The sequence below is a fragment of the Hetaerina americana genome, unplaced genomic scaffold, assembly GCF_022747635.1.
Source record: "Hetaerina americana unplaced genomic scaffold, ioHetAmer1.1.p SCAF_27, whole genome shotgun sequence".
Classification (NCBI taxonomy): Eukaryota; Metazoa; Arthropoda; class Insecta; order Odonata; family Calopterygidae; genus Hetaerina; species Hetaerina americana.
In genome coordinates, this window is record NW_027286841.1 from 5,001,649 (window position 1) to 5,021,757 (window position 20,109).

At 39.5% G+C, this 20,109-nt stretch overlaps 1 protein-coding gene across 3 annotated transcripts in view; it reads right to left on the minus strand.

The window, feature by feature from the left end:
• The window catches only part of fmt (phosphatase 6 regulatory subunit 1-like protein fmt), a 79,919-nt gene extending 63,916 nt beyond the window's left edge, over positions 1-16,003 (minus strand). For 2 of the 3 annotated variants that reach the window (XM_071586866.1, XM_071586865.1), the window contains exons 1-5: positions 15,751-16,002; positions 15,572-15,643; positions 15,403-15,482; positions 7,444-7,747; positions 3,975-4,145 (exon numbers count right to left, since the gene is read on the minus strand). In XM_071586866.1, coding sequence (XP_071442967.1) covers positions 3,975-4,145; positions 7,444-7,747; positions 15,403-15,482; positions 15,572-15,634 — 618 coding nt within the window. In that variant the 5' untranslated portion in view covers positions 15,635-15,643; positions 15,751-16,002. Of the gene's footprint in view, positions 1-3,974; positions 4,146-7,443; positions 7,748-15,402; positions 15,483-15,571; positions 15,644-15,750 lie in introns of all 3 variants that reach the window. The other variant, XM_071586867.1, reaches the window with a different exon arrangement.
• Between the last annotated feature and the right edge of the window lie 4,106 nt (positions 16,004-20,109).

Sequence of the window (20,109 nt, forward strand, 5' to 3'; positions counted from 1 at the left end):
TCTGATTTTGGGACATGGTGTTTGGTGAGGAGGGTCGGAAGATGAAGTGATTATGAAGGGAGGGAGGAGAGCCAAATGTCAGGAGGGATGCTTTTAAAATTGGTAAATAAAAGCCCACACCCGTCGCCCAATTCATTCCATAGATCAAAACTCAAATGCCCTGACCGTAACAGCTTTCACCACCTCCTACATTTTCCCTCCCAGCGCATTAGACAAACTTAACTCCAAACTGTGTTCTAAAATCAGCCTGCATCTTATGGGCCATGGGTATTTGAGTATAACTTCAAAATATAAGAACAAGCGCTGGGAGGATACTTCCTATTATGTATTTTTTCCCCACATCAGGCATTGAAAATGATGGCCTTGATTACAAGTTGCAACTCTCACTCTTCTGGGTCAAGAGCAAGCAACAGTTGTTCACTATTTCTTTGGAAAAATTTCCTTAAAAAATTCCCAAATTGTAAATTTATACAATCTAATGCACTTAGTGTCTTCTTACGTATGGTACTGTAGAAAACATATTACCCGTGGGGCTAACGGGGATGTCGCCTCTGGGGGGATGTTCCCTCTGTTCAAACATACATTTGTACACTGTTTCTGTCCCGATAAACTCTACAGGCATTCAACCTTAAGTAGTATGAGAGTGTCATAAAGACAGATAATGTTTGCTTTTAATACATATTTTGATAATACCAAAATAATAACAAAAACTCAGCATTGTGTAAAAAGTTAAAATGATCATAACCTCTCATGGGATCAAACGAGAGAAGAATGCCTTACAGTATTGCATGTAAACTTGAATTCATTAATTATGCTTCAGAACAGATAAAGAAGACAGCTTAAAGGCCCAGTCATGATGAATCTCCAGAATTCTATGATGAATAAACATTGATATGTGCGTGCCAGCTAACTTTTTAAAAGAAACAATTCAATTTTCTTCATATTCAGAGTTAAATCAAAATACTTGGTTCTTTTCTGTCTGATCCAAGTATTTATCATAAATACTACCAGGGGCTCGGTGGCCAACGTACAGGCTTCCCACATTGAGGGCCTGAGTACAAATCCCAAAGGTGGCAGATTTTTTTGGTGGTATTCCCATCCCTACTCGAGGTGCTTTGTGGAGAGCACTTTGAGTGAGTACGACATCCGTCCGATGGGAGGCTAAACCGCAGACCCCTTGGCGCCTTCTAACAAGAGTAGGCTTCAGATGCAGATGCCAGGTTTCTCTCCACCCTTCCTCCTCTCCCATCCATCCCTAATGGTGCAAATGACCTTAGCTGTTGGTCGCCTCCCATTAAACTACTACTACCACTACAAATACTACCCTGAAAAGTTACCGTGGATCTAATGGGCCAGGAAATACGACGTCTGTCCAATAAATACGCCAACTAAGGCCATAAAAACTTCATTTTGAAAAATTTAGTCCAAGTCCCAGGGGGCAAGGCTTATGCAGATGCCAGGTTTCTCTCCACCCTTCCTCCTTTCGCGTCCATCCCTAACCTGGCAAATAAGGAGAATGATCAAGAATGTTGATTGAATATTTTGCCAGTAACTGGCGGACAATCAATGCTGAATTTTCAGGTGCATTGTCATGGTGAAGGATCCTTCCATCATGTTCGGTTAAAATAATGTGCACTGTTGACTTTCCTATATTCAGTTCATCAGCTATCATTTGGACAGTTTTTCGATGGTCAGTAAGGACGAGGGACTGCACACGATCAATGTTGTCGGCAACACAGGAGGTTGAAGGTCATCCCAGCCTTGCATCATCCGTGGCATCTTGTCAGCCATCTTTAAAACACTTAATCCACTTGTTTTCTTCCGAGCATTATCACCGTAAACAGCTGTCAACATTTCAGTAATTTCTTGATAACTTTTACCACTGCACTTCACCATAAACTTGATGTTGATTGGTTGCTCCGTGATTTTGCCTAATTCCATTTTTGACAAACAGTTAAAACAAGGACAAGAGAAACTAACATAACTGGCAGCATACGCACAGCTCGAGTCTCAGGCAACTAGCACCGCTCGTGGGCGGGGGGGCTATAGTCTACTTCATGGCCGTCAGATTGCACCACTTTGCACAAAGACTACAGAGAGTATTTCCCTGACAGTCACAAAACACATTATGTTCTTAAGAAACTTAATCTCATAAAAAATAAAAAAAATAAGGAATTCACAAATTCTCCTCCTTCCAACGTATGCCCCTCCATCACTTGCAAAGCATGCTCAAATCCACAGGGCCCTCAACTTAACCCCGCCACCTTCCCCCTCCCTCACAACCATCATATTGCAACCACCCAAGGTGTAAATGCACCAGCTCCAGTTTCTTCATCCGGAGACAAATCTCAAAGGCCACTCGTGCTTCAAAAATTATAAAATCCTGCCTCCCTTGGAACTTATGTCCTCATATTACATGGGTCAGTGCACCTTCCAGTAGTAGTATTTAGGGGAGGCGACCAACAGCTGAGGTCATATGCGCCATAGGGGAGGTGGACAGGAAAGGGATGAAGGGTGGAGAGAAACCCGGCGTCCGCATTAGCCTACTCTTTACGAAAGGCACCAAGGGGTCCGCAGCTTAATGTTCCATCCGACTGATGGAGTACTCACTCAAAGTGCCCTCCACAAGGCACCTCAAGTAGGGATCGAGATACCTCTGAAAAATATTCAACACCGCCGGGATTTGAACCCGGGCCCTCAGGGTGGGAAGCCGGTACATTAGCCCCTGCACCATCTCGATCCCCGTCCTATCCATTCATATCCACTTGCACTGTATGTCCCAAACAATGTTCATCATTCGCGTATGCACGGCCACTTTTACACCCATTTACCCAATGATCAACAGTTGCAAACACAGGAACAGAAGTGCCATGAAATTCATCCAACTCCACCTTCATCTCTTTCGGTGTTAAGTCAGTTTAAATAAAAGGTGTTGATCACTGCACGAAAGCCATTTTTTTTATTTTTCCACAAATATAAACATAAATTTGTTGAACAAATTCAACAGTTTTAGGCGTGATGTGGTGGCATTCGAACATAATAAAGAAAAGGTACCAGTCGTACTATTGAACTTATCTAGCAGAAAATTGTTACTATCTTTTCTTTATTATAAATTTGTTACTTCAATCAACTATGAATATGAAACCATGCGATGACTGCAGCTAAGCTGAAACTCTAACTGCAGTCCAGTGAGAGATTGGGCTTACGGAAAGCAAACCTTTCCCGATACTATGAGCGCCATATCTTGGATTTTTTTAAGGACTTACTAAACGACCCACATTCACGTGACTAATTTCTAGGGCAGGATATCATGAATCCGCGGTATCATAGTGGCATGGATAGAGATAATGACACGAAGCCATTGGATTCATTATGCTCATGCAAGAGTGGAGTAAGACATGGTGCCAGTGGAATGGAATGATGAAACACCACCCACAAGAAACCATAGTGGCAATGGGCAAATATAACATACATTGTACTCCTTAGGAATGAGTGCTTTTGTTTTGCTTACAAAAAAATGAGCCTCTTCAGAGAAGCGGGTTCCAGGCATCACAAGCATCAGACCCAAGCGTATATAAGCCAGAATGAAACAATTCACTGTACTTCCAACTGAAAAACGCCAAGTACAACACCGTGGAAACTAATAATTGCCAAATGGTTAGAGAACTTTTTTTACTAATTAATACTGAATTGCTGACCAGGTTTTGATGGACTGCATCACTTTAGGCTAACTGAAGTGATATATAGCCAATAGGAACTTGGCAGGTAATCAATTCTCTAGAACTAGTACATTTAGAGCTACTATTTGGTTAATAGTATGACCTAATTCCCCAATGGTTGTTTTTTTCAAGTTAAACATTACAAGCAGAGGAAATGCTACACAGACATTTTTTAACATGATGACAATACAATCATTCATTAAGTCTCTTCACAATAGATGGCATTAATGTAATCAAGCAGAAAGTAATACTCACATTTAGGAGGTTGAGCTTAATTTCATCTCCCTCAACACTTGTAAAAAGCTTGAACATAAGATCCATTATAGCAGAGGTTCCCATGTGTCTTAAGAGAAGTGTTATAAAGTCTTCTCTAGATTTCAGAAACTCCAAAACCTGCAGGCAAGTTAATTGGTAAGAATACCAGTTCTGAGCAGCAGGCAACAGGAAGTATAACATAAAAGAGAAAAATAGATAGAAAGAAATGTTAATTTCCCAATAACTATTGAGGTGAGATCATTAGAAATAAAAAAAAACCATAAACGCAGTAATCAACCCAAAGGTTGGTTTAGTAGGTGATGGTAGAGTTCATCCAGTACTAAGCCCAATGGCATGTGAAGTTCACACATCTGGGCAGGGGGATCAGTTCCTTTCCCTGTGTTGGTTGTGGTACCCAGAAAGATCTGGTACCCGAAAAATCACACAGCTTGATTGGAACTGAGGGTGCCCAGAAAGGCATGCATGGGAACCGAACCCGGGCCCTCCATCCAGCGGTCCAATGCTCCACCCCTTGACTACCATGACCCACCATTAGAAATTATGACAAAATAAAAACAGGTTGAAATGCCATAACTAACTGTTGTATTTTTTCAGGGTATGTAAAAACCTATGTGAACCCATAGTAAAAAAGTTGAATTTACAATTGGAAAAACCAATTTGATGATACATTGCATACGTATAGGGATAAATATACAATGTAAGATGGAAAAATGTTGCATCATACAATTTGTACCAAGTTACAAATGATAGAAATGGCACTCAGGCAAAAGTGGATACACAAGAAGAGCGGACTCCTCTTTCACTGTGCTTGATCCCCTCTCACACTGTCAGTAAACTTTGAGAAGTGCTCAGACATAAAACCTCACGGCTGAATACACACATCCCACACACTGTTCTCACTCAAGATAATCACATGGTGACTGCTCTATCACCATTTTAGTACTTTTTCACATGTATACTGGATTGGGGGCATCTTCATCAAGTAATATTCATATTCATTCCAAGACAGCCTTTTATCATTCTCAACTTTGACCACTTTATATTCATAAGAGCTCATTATGCGGCTCACTGTTTCCCTCATTTTGTACAGAGCAGTATCCCTAGTGACCTTGAAGGTATTACAAATCTGGAATTGAAGTAGTAGTAGTATTTACGGGAAGGAGGCGACCGACAGCCGAGGTCATTCGCACCATAGGGGATGGACGGGAAAGGATGAAGGGTGGAGAGACATCCAGCATTGACATTAGCCTACTCTATTAACGAAAGGCACCAAGGGGTCCGCAGCTTAACGTCCCATCCGATGGACGGCGTTCTCACTCAAAGTGCCCTCCACAAAGCACCTCAATTAGGGATCGAGGTACCTCTGAAAAATATTCAACACCGCCAGGATTTGAACCCGGGCCCTCTGGGTGGGAAGCCAGTACGACAGCCACCGCACCATCTGACTCATCACATGACATGCTATGCGATTTGTGACAAAGTTATCTTTTTTTTCAATACAAAAACACTGGGCTGCATTATGTCAACTTCGTGAATGTGTGCATGCAAAAAAATATAAATTGCTACAAACAATCTTGTGCACAAAAATGCAACCCTATAATTTTATGTAATGCTTGCAGGAGGCGGCCCTTCAATTGTGGTAACCTGCCCCATCAGCAATTCTGCACAATTTATTCCAACCACACCAGTGGGAGATGTAGTTCCATTGATACAAGTCACTCGTAAACCACACGTTAACCATGATTTGCGATTATTTTCTGCAAGGTGTACTTTAAATGATATTTCAATTCATCGCTTGGTATTTCATGAGAATGTATTATACCAGTATGGTGAATAACTGTATAAATGCATTTTTGCTTTAATTTCAATTGGAATATTGCTCCTACGAGCCAGGCATTATTATTACCAGTCTTAGTCGACAGGGCTAGGGTAGATTTTCAATGGGTCTTACCACCACCAATGCACTCCTGTATATTTCCTGGCTCTGACCAACACAAATAGCCTTGAACCCTGCAATTACAACACTCTTCACCTCTACACAATGTCTACTTCATTAATGCTGTCAAAAAGGCCTTCTTCATAAAGACCTCTACGTCACTTTCCAAATATCCTCCTCCAATTACTGTATTAACCTGCATCCAATGGCATCTCAATATGCATCTCCCACATTCACTCATCCTGCCTTCTTTGAATTTATCCCATCAGCCATCTCTCTTCTCTTTCCACTCTAAGGACTTAGTTTCTTTCAGTCCCTTTTCTTCTTCCTTCTCCACACCCACATTTCTAAACCATCCCAATCTACTCTCTCTATCCTATACATCAATGGGCAAGTTTCAGAGCCACACATGGCTATACACCATACTCACTGGGTTTCCACTAGTCTTTCCTGAAGGTAATTGCTGCCAACTCCTCCATCACTATAGTCTTCTTCACCTAATGCAATCCCTTTTTAAACGTCATTACTATTTCACTCGACCTCTTAAATAATTACTAAATAAGTGAAATGTTCTATCTGGTCTATTTTATAACCCCCCAACTTAATTATTTATCTCATCCATCATATTTCTTGAGAACCTGATTACCTTCAAGTAATTATGATTAATGAAGGATCTCAGTTTTTCCCGGCGTATTGTATTCAGGAAGTTCTCTCGGGTTTCCCACCGGGTCAGCGTGGTGTGCACCGACGTTTCGACGGCTAACTCTGCCATCGTCTTCAGGGTGAAGTGAAGACGATGGCAGAGTTAGCCGACGAAACGTCGGTGCACACCACGCTGACCCGGTGGGAAACCCGAGAGAACTTCCTGAATTATGATTCAATACCTATTCGACCTGTTTTATAATGCGATATGCGATGAATGCAACCCATTGGTTAACCGGTTAACCAAAGGTTACTCGTATACAAATTTAAAGTATTTCACAAATACCCCCCACCAACTTTCACTCCTGTCTCTAACCCACACCTTGCCTCAATTCCCATTTCCTTCACAAATGCATCGAAAAAAAACCTTGTGATAATTGCCCCCTGTTTAGCACTGCTCATCCAGACTCTCCACTCACTTCAGGCATTTGTGCAGTTTGGCAAATGAACAGGTTCGGCATTTCAGTTACTGTTATGGCAATTAGGATATATTTATGACCACCGAATCCATCTAGAAGGCAATATAAGGTCTAAACTAGACTATTATATAAATTGGCGAATTTGACATTTGCTGGTTAATTCTAGTTCACCACGGCCATTTAAAGCACTGATTAATCTCCATTAGCCAACATAATAATTGCCGACACAATAACTTTTCAACTCCTTCAGTTATAAATATATATTTAATGGAACTTGATGGCTAAAATCAAATGCTATAATGGACTGATCACTATAAATCTTGATTCCTAGAATACAACTTAAAATTATTTATGTATCAGATATTCACGCACAAGTGTACTTAAATCTTACCTGCTCAGAATTACGAGTAAGAAGTACTCCTAGAGTGCGTGCGAAGAAGGATGCCAGCAGTGGATTGAGCGGTGGTTCGGTTTCAAGGAACGAATAGAGACGGGTCATAAGGGACTCATCTCCAGCCAATCGCTCATTCAGGGTCGGTATATCACAGGCAAGAAGTTCACATGCTGTGTTTGGGTGTTTGTACAGCATGAACTCATCGGGTGTATCACAAGATCCATCCCCATCGCCGGGTCCCGCTGTTGGCTCGACGGTAGTTAACGTAACTAGCTCTTCCATAATTTCTGGCCTTATTAGGCTGAAAAAGAATCCATTCGTTATTAATAATGCAACATGACAAAATGCAATTAAAGAGAAAGAAAGATACCATCATGCAGACAATGATTAATCCTTTTGAACCCGCAAAGATCAGGTTTAAATGGCCACTTAAATACTTAACTAAACTTGGCCCAAGGAGAGCTAGCCCACGAATATCTACCGCCCGTTGAAGCTCTGGATTTTTCAGTCATAACAACGTATATATTTTTGCACAAAGTAACTAAGTAAATCCCCAAAACCATTGCACTAATCTCACTACAATAGAAATATTATACTCGGTAATACTCGCTGTAATCACTTGCAATTGCAAGACCGGGATGAGTTATGTAGTATATGATATACGGCCCTAGAAAGATAACTACACTGAAGTTAGCCCAAGCGGGAGGTCGTCTTTTATACCGAAAACAGAGTTCATAACGAAAACGTTTTCGACAATATCTCCTCAACTCGAATAGTTTTTTTCTCGAAAATCACCAAAAACACTCGGCATTCCTCCTGTATCACGTCGTACACATACACCCCACAGTCATAGCCTAATTTAGGATCCAGGGCCCACTGCAGTCACCAGAGTCGCCCTTTCACACCAAAAATAAGAAAGAACGTAACAATATCTCCTAAACTAGAACATTTTCTTTTCTAAAACTTGGCATTGACACTAAACCCACTTTACTCTATGAGCAGCCTTTTGCTTACCCCCTGCTCATGCCCTAGTTTAGGACCCAGGGCCCACGGAATGTGACTACGACACGACATTGAACTTGACCCATGGTGATAGGTTTTTTCACGTTAATTCTTTTATGTACTCAATGTATTATCTCTAATACGACCCCTTTTTTCTTCCTCAGTGTCACATAGCAGACCATTTTTTATGAAAAATACCCCATTTCAGCAATCTGTTTCTTAATTCATCACTTACAGTTTGTTTTTTTTTCATTTTTGCACCACTTCCCGCCCACGGTTTCCTCATTTTCACAGATTCTGCTGCTCCTTCACTGCTCTCCATTTTCTTTCTCCGATAGCTTCAGCTGCGAAGATGGGATTTGATGGAAAGTATTTGGAAGGTATGTATGAATAACTTTGTTTTTATTATTAGTAGTATTCATTAGTACAGCACGGTTTTAGTATAGCTGCAAGTTATTCCACATCACCCAAAGAGGTTACTCGCTAGATGCATTTCTCTTGGTGCTTGGAGAAGAAACGAGCGAAAAAGAGATCCCCGGGAGGCATATGGGAAATTGCTCGCTCCTTCACTTAATTGAAAAGGGAGCATCTCCCGAAACCTACCATAAAATAGTGGAATTTTTCAACCTTTGTTGTTATTGGTTTACTGTTATGAAATCCGTTAATATGTCAGTAGCATGAAATTGTCTTGTTGTAGTTAAGCATATTTAATCTTCCCTAAGTCATTCCCCTTCCCCCGCTTCTTCAGATAAACGGAACGGACCGCAGATCCTATATCATCATTGCCGCCTCCCTTTTCCTATTTTTATTTGTTCCTATGCTATCTTTTCTGAGGCTTTCTGTCCCCCGCATCTTCAGATAGACGGAAAGCACCTCAGTGGTAGTAGGTTAAGGTATAGACACTGTTGGCTAACCTTTGTATTGGAGGAAATTCAACAAAAAATAAACGCCTGTCCTCTTATAATGTGCGTTCAAAGCTAAAACGATGTACAACCAAGGGATAGCCACAAGGCCAATTAATCAGCTGTCTGCAATATCTTATAATTGAATATCTAATGTTATCCATTTAGTGCACAGTACACACGACCAAGCCATATTTTCGTAGTCGGAAGCGGCGGCAGTTTTATCTACGCAAGAAAGATGATACCATCGGGAACACACACCGCACACAACCCACGTTGTACTTCCATGGATTTTAACCCGATCGCACAAAGGGCATATTTCGTTAACTTTAGGGAGGGACTGTAATATATTTATTTCGATTTTGTTCCGGTACTCGTCGGCATCAATATCTTGTTCAGTTCCCATATTTTTTGCTATCTGAGTTATGAAAAAACACGTCTGCACCCCACAGTTACAGCTATCTCTCTGTTTGCCGAATGGCACCCTTATTGTTCTCAGTTTACTGGGACGTTTTTTTCCCTTACTTAACGTATTCTGCTTCTTTATAAAAGTCATGAATAAATTGTAATGCCTGGCATAATCCATTTCACAGTTTTACACAGTTATCGATGCAACTTTTATCAGAAACTATGCCATTTTCGTGAAAAGTAAGAGGCCGATGTTTTATGGCTACCCTGTCACCCTTCTTAACCCAATAACTGGAATCACTTGCCTCTTCCATTGGTCTCACTAGATCTACCAAGATTCTCCACTTAGAAATCAGTGATCCCTTCTCCAGTAGAAGTTACCCTTAATTTTCCTGTTCTTCGTTTCCGTTTCCCCCAAGGCTCCTCCACCATAAAATTATCGAGACTTTCAAATTTACTGGCCTTGCGGCGTTTACTTTGTGCGGGGGGATTTGTAAAAAAATTTCCTTTGCTTGAGAGAAGACATGGGGTTTGATAGCCCTCGAAAATCTACCGCATGGCAAACGTAAATTATAATCCAGAATCGTGTTTTTCATGATTCCGAACCACCTTTCCACGCTTGCGTTACTATATCGTGGTCCAAATGAAGATAATACATCTCTGACCTTCAAAATGTTCGACCAAAGAGGTACAAACAGTAAGAAATGCTTCAAAAAAGTAGATAAAAATTTAGGACTGAAAAAGGGATTTGGATCCCCACAGCACTCAACGTTTGCATTTTCCGCAATGACAGTGAAAAGGAGATAAAAAGGACTACTCTTATAAAGGCTGCTTTAACGGACCCGAGGAATGGAAAAGTCTTTCCTGATAACGGTTGAAGGAGTCACTGAGCTCTGCGTAACCATCTCTTGGATTTCACACGCAACTGCATCACCTCGCCTCACGCACTCCAATATAATGGAGACATTTTTAAAAATATTTTCCAAGACGCTCATGTAATTTGACGTAACTATCAAGCCAATTACAGCTGCAAGAATTTCCTGATTTTTTTTTTGGGATATGCCTTAGCAAGATGTCGCGCCACCAAATGCATAAAATGAGCACAACAGATGAATACGGGAACTTCAATTTTGGCATCCATCTTACAAATAAACATGCCATAACAATCATATAAATACTGGGAGAGGGTGCAACGTGGCCAAACCTTACAGCATTAACAATGGCAAAACTGAAATCACACACGATTTCATTAAATATAGGTGAATTTACTTTTTTAATGGAGCTAGCGAAATGACGGAACTGAAATAGAAAGTTGGCTATCGCATTGACATTGGGCCTATTGCTAATTAGCTCCAAAATGGGAATAATTACATTTCCTATGTTAAGAACTCCTGCATAATAAAGAACGCGTTTTTGAAAACCGGGAAGGCGTTTCACGACAGACCCCGTTGCATCTAGGTGGAGATATGGTCGGCTTTCTTTCGACAAGGAAGCCACAAGACGAACTTGCTTCAATGAAAAACAGTATACTGTTAAAGGGAGTCCTAAGAATTGAATGTATCTCTCCTCATCCTTTCTTTCTGCCATAAACACTTGAATTAAATCATATACGGGATTATTGCTGAAATCCTTTTCGGCTTTGCTCTCCATCCGCATGCGTTGTAGAACATTAAGAGAATACAAGCCTTGCAAATTCCCACTTTCCAAAGAACCCTCGTCTGAAGATAAACCCGCTCTACTTCGGAAAACAGATGGCTTCTCTTTCTTTAGAATTACTTTTGCAGCATCTCTATCTGATCCACGAAGAGGATGACCAAATTATTCGGCGCCATGTTTTTCTTGGCTCTTGCTGAAAACTCTGAAGAACACCTCACCACTATCACTTACTCTTGGATTGTCTACCATTATATTAAAGACCTTGCACTCATTATGCTTACAATACGCCCTAATCACAATACTACCGCTGCCTCTTCGGATGCGATAGTCTCGGACAGGAAAAACACAGCGCGAATTAATCGCAAAGAACTGTCTACTTAGCATATTAGTCCATTTCCCTCTAACAAATTTTCCTTGAACAAATATTTCCTCCCACTCCTGACGGGAAAAATGAAACTGCCCTGTTTCCCAATATTCATGACAGAGTTTGCGATATGGTTATCACATTTTGCAGGCTCCTCTCTCGGGGATTTCCTCATAACCCTTTCTTGCTTAAGTTAGATATGTCTTTGTCATTTGCCAGGGTTTTTGTGCTAGCGCATAGTTGTTTACCTTTTGAGGATAAAGCCACCGCTTAATAGGGCAACAATTCCTTTCGGAAACTAGCGGCAAAGTGAGATATATTGTCATTTTAGAAAGAAGAGCAGACGTTGGCAAACTTAATTGGGTCTTTTGATTGACAATGCTATTACTCATTTATAATAATGATAGGTTACATTATACCCTGCAAGGCACTGCTAGGGTGTGGGACTACTCACGTTATTCTGATCGTTTATCGATGTTTGTAAGCTGCTAGCTTACTTTAAATGGATTTTCTACGCATGCAAACACTTCCGTGGGCGTTAAGCTGCTTTATCCTCAGGATTACGGATATCTCTGTAAACCAAAACATCATCGGCCAATTAACTACGGAATTAATGTCCTTTGTATCCTGGGTGAAACATGAACGAGGGATATGTGGAAAGCTAAGAAAAAAAATTGGAATTTAATAGAAGAGTACTCGGTTAATTCGATGAAAAGGTGAAAGAGAAATGTGATCTTTTGCTGGTTAGGTCTCATTTAAAAAATGCTGCAAGTATATGGGATTCTCTTGAGGTTGGATTGTTTGTCGACTTGGATCGCGTGCAGCGATGTGCAGGATTTACCCTTATCCGATGGTCACCCAACACCCTTTGCCTCCCAATTCGTTTTCGTCCGTCCGTCATGAATCCTCTCCACGAATAAAGAAACACGTTACGTTTTTTGACCAGGTGCGTTCGTCAACTTTCAAAGAGATGTGAACATTTCCCTTTAGTTACAATAATGATTTCCGTGGTAAGTGACCTGCACATTTCATCTTCTCACGTACTATATCCAATCGTAAAAATGTGTCCCCGTTATACGAATTACATTTTTTTGTGTCATCATATTTTTCACTTGCTACATTTAAGGTGCTTTCCATGTTGTTTCCTTCGTTTCAGAATGAGAGACCAAAAGTGTTCGGGGCGGAGATGTTGGTTGACTCCTTCTTTGTTAGGGTCGCCTCAAACATTGGGTATGAGCTGCAAGATGGTGCGTTGGATTTTATGAGGATTACTCTTTCGTACGGTAGTTTTGCTTATTTCTAATATCATTTACTTCGTGGTTTTATAGTTAATCCTGCCCGTATCGGAATGTGTGTCTCAGGACAGACAACCGAGGAGTTGAAGAGGAGGACCCAAATTGTTAACGCGATAAACGAAGAAGTCATTGTATTGATTGGTTGCAATGACTTCACTAAGGTACAATGTTCACCCATTTAAACTTGAGAGACGATAACATTAATTAATATGCCCACCATTACTGACTGATTTCATTACAGGGGACTTACTTTCACTCATTAAGGGGTAGCTACTGCTCCTTAGTGAGAACTTTATGGAACAGGGATGCAGAATAACATTGTTAACCGTGATACCAGCACCAAAGTTTTGGCATTGTGCCAAATATAGGGCGCTTCTGGTGGCATTAAACAATGCAATTTTGAATTGGCGGAAAAGTAAGTTCCACAATCTTTTTCGAGGGTCATGGTAGTCCAGAGAGTAAAGTGTTTGACTACTGACTAGAGGGCCCGGGTTTGATTCCCGGGCAAGTCTCTGGGCACCTGCAGCTCCACCCAAGCTTTGTGAGTTTTCCGGTAAAGATCTTCCTGGGAAACCATAACCGGCACAGGGAAAGGAACTGGCCCCCACATAACTGATGTGTGAATTTCAAACACCGTCAGGCTTAGTACTGGATGAACTCTACCATCACATACAAAACCGATCTTTGGGTTTATTACTGTGTTTATGGCTTTTTTTATTTCTTTTTCATATATATAAAAAATATATCTTGTACTACTTTCATTATTAGGGGGGAAAAGGATGATTGACGGAGTAAGCTTATTCGTCAATGTAAACGGAACGCTAAAAGCACATTGTTTTGAGAGGTTATCGTCATTCTTAAACATTCTTCCGTAAATTTCAAGAAGAAGTTCAACACTCAAAATTTATTCATCTGGTGGATGGGGCACCCAAAAAGGAGGGAGTTAGACTGAATTCATTTGAACATCAAAGGTATGAATCTATTGTTGAAAAAAATTAAACAGGAGTTAATCTCTTAAAACAGAGTTAGAGATGCTCCCTTTTTAATTAAGTGAAGGAGCGAGCAATTTCCCATATACCTCCCGGGGATCTCTTTTTCGCTCGTTTCTTCTCCAAGCACCAAGAGAAATGCATCTAGCGAGTAACCTCTTCAGGTGATGTGGAATAACTTGCAGCTATACTAAAACCGTGCTGTATTAATGAATACTACTAATAATAAAAACAAAGTTATTCATACATACCTTCTAAATACTTTCCATCAAATCCCATCTTCGCAGCTGAAGCTATCGGAGAAAGAAAATGGAGAGCAGTGAAGGAGCAGCAGAATCTGTGAAAATGAGGAAACCGTGGGCGGGAAGTGGTGCAAAAATGAAAAAAAAAACAAACTGTAAGTGATGAATTAAGAAACAGATTGCTGAAATGGGGTATTTTTCATAAAAAATGGTCTGCTATGTGACACTGAGGAAGAAAAAAGGGGTCGTATTAGAGATAATACATTGAGTACATAAAAGAATTAACGTGAAAAAACCTATCACCATGGGTCAAGTTCAATGTCGTGTCGTAGTCACATTCCGTGGGCCCTGGGTCCTAAACTAGGGCATGAGCAGGGGGTAAGCAAAAGGCTGCTCATAGAGTAAAGTGGGTTTAGTGTCAATGCCAAGTTTTAGAAAAGAAAATGTTCTAGTTTAGGAGATATTGTTACGTTCTTTCTTATTTTTGGTGTGAAAGGGCGACTCTGGTGACTGCAGTGGGCCCTGGATCCTAAATTAGGCTATGACTGTGGGGTGAATGTGTACGACGTGATACAGGAGGAATGCCGAGTGTTTTTGGTGATTTTCGAGAAAAAAAACTATTCGAGTTGAGGAGATATTGTCGAAAACGTTTTCGTTATGAACTCTGTTTTCGGTATAAAAGACGACCTCCCGCTTGGGCTAACTTCAGTGTAGTTATCTTTCTAGGGCCGTATATCATATACTACATAACTCATCCCGGTCTTGCAATTACAAGTGATTACAGCGAGTATTACCGAGTATAATATTTCCATTGTAGTGAGATTAGTGCAATGGTTTTGGGGATTTACTTAGTTACTTCGTGCAAAAATATACACGTTGGTATCACTGAAAAATCCAGAGCTTCAACGGGCGGTAGATATTCGTGGGCTAGCTCTCCGGGCCCCAATTTCAGTTAAGTCACTTAGAATCTGCGTACGCAAATATTCGTCTGCGTACGATAATGCTATTCATAGGCGGGTTAAATGTTAACAAAGTAGCTATTTTCCCACTAAAATTCCAATGAAGGTATGAAAACGGATAGAACCTGAGCAAACTTACAATTCGATGAGCTTTTTATTTTGGGCCCTGCACTCTTGTAAAACATCTTCTTCATCCAACAGTTCCTGCAGGGTAACATCCTAACGGAAATCGAAAACATTTACTGTAAGTTTTTCCAAAAACATGATGTTAACTAATCATAGGCTTAATTAAATGAAAATGAACTTACTTTTTTGTCGAGCAGATAATCAATCTGCTGGGGATAAGACTGCTGGGAGTATTTCCAAAACATTACGACGATCTAATTCACCAAAGAGATGTATACCAATGTCTTAATCAATAACCAAAACTAATTCTTATCTCTAGAGCCAATGAATAAGTAAAATAAAAAAAACATAAATTTATCACCTTATTTTGAGTCTCTAATAGATGTGCTTTTTGGCTACCTCGTAATCAAGAGCTTGGGAAAGCGCGCATTCATTTGTTGGTTGTAAATACTATCAGCGCTGAACGAAAATTAACGAGAACATTATTCGATTCACAAATAACTGACATAAGACGGATGAAATAATTTAACAAAATTCGGCAGCTATCTATATATAATGGCGATGTATACTCTGTTTTCTTTAGTTGGGAGTGATGTTATCAATTCTCAACTCAACTTGTTCACTCTCCTCCAATGACAAAGCGTGAAAATCGAGCCTCGTTGCCAAAGATTGTTCCAAGTAAGATTGTAAACAAATGACTGTCCAGTGAACCTCTGATAGAAAGAGCGAATGTTATGAACAAATTTCTATCATTCAAAGAATAAAAGAATTCGATTAGTGGGTGATTTGTACTTTTTTATTCCCAATTTTTAATGCGATGTAGAAGTCATTGAACTAAATGGCGTAGAGGCGGAAGCGTGCGAATAAGTACTATGCTACGAATAACTAATGCGTTATTATTATTAATACAGTGAAATCAAGGCCTGAACTTCCGAGAGCTTAAACAATTTAAAAAGTAGTGTCAACATTCCCGGAGGTTTTAATCAAGAAACAGATCAAGCCCCACCTTGGGATTAGGGCGTAGTTACTTAGGGGTATGCATTTTTGCAAAAAATGTATGAGATAACCTCACATTTTTGTTTACTACTTTTTTTTGTGTCTTCACTATTTCGGCTTGCCTTTGTTTTCCTTATCCCAATCGCATTTTAATCATTTGAAACTGAATAGGTGTGACATTATTGTATGGGTTAGTCTTTACTCATTTACTTTTAACTCAACCTGACGGGGTCATTCTGCTATTTTATGTTAAGGCAAAGAGTAAAAGTGCTAAACATTAAATGCTAGCGGACGCATTGTTTAGTATCAATTATGCGTTATCATTCTTATAGCGAATGACAATACTTTGTGATCAAATGTTTTTCACTTTTAAATAAAATGGATCCACAAAAGATATATTTAATCATAATATTGATGAATTGTGCTACCGAGATCAAAAGGTAGTCTTTTGCCGATAAGTCTACCTTGACTGCTATTTGTAGTTTCTACTGGATTTACTGTGTAGTACTATCTTTCGGAGTTGAGTATATATAATTTCATACGATAGAACTGAATACGCACAGCATTTTCTACTGCAGTGTCATCATAAGATTACTTTATTATTATGTAATTAAAAAGCAAAAACTTACCGTGCATCCACATCATCAGTCACTAGTATTATTTTAAGTAATGATGTGAGACTTCAGAGCAAGAAAAAATGCATTGAAATGATCTACCAAGGGCCGAAAATCCTTTGAAGTGACTTAATTAAAGAAGAAATCTTGACGGAGAAGACTAATTGGGGTCATAAAGATTTGGAAGAAAAGTCGACAGCTGCGAAAGACCTGAGGAACAACAAGGAATAATCAAGGCAATCATGGTCAAAGCAAAGGATATACTAATATACTATAATCAAAGATGGCTGCAACAGTGAAAAGCTGCCCGAGAACATTGCGAAAAATGAGATCATTAAAATATCGAAGAACAGAAGAGAGCAGAGATCACAGAACATAGAGCCTGATATCTCATGCATTGAAAATTCTCGATCCAATAATTATCTGAAGAGTAGAAGGAAAGATAGGAGAGAATCTCATGGAAGACCAATTCAGGTTCAGGAAAAACCCAGGAACATTAGAGGACAACGCTTGAGAGTGCTTGCCTAAAAAATGAAACACATAAACATTTTGTAGTATATGACACTTTTGGACTTGGAGCTCCTCAAAGACATTGAATGAAACACTGTGATGAAGACACAAGTGGCAACTGGAGTGGACTACAGCAACAGAAGAATATTCCATCACCTCTTGAAGAACTGGCAGCAACAATGGAATCCTTAATCTGCACCTGAGCAGCGGAAGTTTAACCAGGGATGGAAGAAGTTTGAGTGAAATCAAGGGAAGAATAGCTGAAGCTAAGAAGGTGCTCATGGAGAAGAGGCAACTACTACCACTGAGACTGCAACCAAGGAAGCAGTTGTTCAAGACTTTCTTACGGCACATTCCACTCCTGCTATGGATCAGAGGAACACAACATGAGAACAGTGGACCAGGGTGAAGAATGGGAAGGAGCCTATGGACCGTGGCGCTGGAGGTTATTCATGGATGCATAAAGTGAGGAATGAGGACAAAGTGTATGGAAGAGCAGAGGAGGAGGAAAGGACAAAATGGAGAGCACTCCACGGCAAATGAGAAGTGCTAAAATGAATGGAAACACACCTTATAGAGTTACAATGGATTAGTTGAAAGCGTAATAGAAGGGAATTCCCTGCAAGGAAGACCAAGAGACAAGTACATTGGACAAATTAAGTAGGATGTAAAAAAGAAACTCAATCATAGGCTGAAGGAATAAACACTGTAGTCAAGAGAAAATTGATGGGCTGCTTTATATTAGTCTGAAGATTAAGCATAATTTGGTCAAGATTGTGCTTAAAATGCCTTTACAATTGGTAAGATGAAGCTGAGGTTAAAGCTTTCAACAGTTTTTATACCAACCCTTGAACATGTTATCTAAAATGGATAATTAACTTTTCTATAAAAGATAAAACTTTTCTAACTTTCAATTTGGCTATAGAAAAGGTAAATCTACAAAACATTCCCTTATAACAACTTTTGATGATATTATGGAAGAAATAAATAGCAGCAACTAGCCCTTTTAACATATTTGTTACCTTACTAACACGAATGACTTAGTAAGCCAAGAGAAATATTTTTTCAAATAGGCATAAGGATATTCAATTGTTCCTGGCTCAACTTTGTGGATATTCATGTTAATTACATGAAGAATACTATGTATCTTTCCACTGTCCTTTATTCACGTACAACTAGTTTCAACACTAAAACGTCATCATAAGGTAGGTGCCTGGTGATGACGTTTGGGCGTTGAAACTAGTTGTACGTGAATGAAGGACAGTGAAAAGATACATAATATTCTTCATTTAATAGGCATAAGGATCAAGTCTATATATCACTATACTCCTATCTTAGGGAGAGAAAACAAATGATTGTGCCACGCAGAGGAAGACTAACAGGTACTTGAAACCTGGATGAAATTCTATCAGATGTCCTTCAAAGATTCATTTGTGGGCAAATTTTGTGTCATTATTGTTTATGAATATGTCGCTAGTAACCAAAGCAGAGCTATTAAATCAGCTGATGACGTCAGTGTAGGGTTTAGAATCCATGATATTGCTTCGTGGAAAAAATAGTAAAAATATTCCCAAAAAATATAGAATTTGTGTACAATGAATATACAGGTAAAAACTGAAAAAAGCCAGAAAGGATGTATTTCTCAGCCATGAAAACAATTAATAAAATAGTATTAAATTATAACTAATCATTAGAATTTACGAATTAAATTAAGTTTCTAGGATCTTGGAATACCCCCCCATGCAGAGTTGAAAAACAAATGCAAGTACTGGCCCCAACACAACAGCCTCCAATTGTATTACATTCCTTGTGTAGTGACACTAATCTCAATTTTGAATCAATTATGATGCAAATAATTGCTTTAAAGAAAGTTGATTATCATTAATACATATTACACACATAGTAGATTTAAAAAATAGCATGATGCAACTGCAACAATTTACACACACATTTAAAAAGTACTGTAAGGTTATATGACACAGTAATCCTTCTCAAAGTACAAAATGACTCACTGAACAAATTGAGTCTGTCTACTGGCCTTTGGGTGAGCGTATACATTGGCCCTCCTGCCATGGAGGAGTTATTTGCAATGAGCATTTATATATTTCCAAAAAAAGATTAACTTTTAACTTGCAATCACTGAACCATCTAATTTTATCCCTTGCCTCACAAATTGGAACAGCAAGAATTTCCCAAGGACTTGCAGCCGCCTTTTTCAAAATCCCTTCACTAACTGGATTGTGCACCTTTGCTTGAATCCTTCCTTTGAGAGCAAAAATGCTCGCCTGGCCTGGGCAAATACTGAATATCTCCCTTTTTTACATTTTAGGACTGCACGTTCACCCTTAATTGACCCTGAATCTAAACAAAACAGCATTGTACTTATCTAAAATCCTATTGAAAGTAACCTTTGAATTCTGTTTGGGATTTGCTACTACTCCAAGGGCTGGCACCTCATGATTAGCCGTAATGGGTACACTTATCAAAGACTCCAAATCAACTTCAATTGACAAATCCATCCCTTCCCAAAAAGAGCATGCTGATTGGAATTCATAACAATTAGAAAGTTTACTGCACACATTGTACTTTCACCAAGAGTA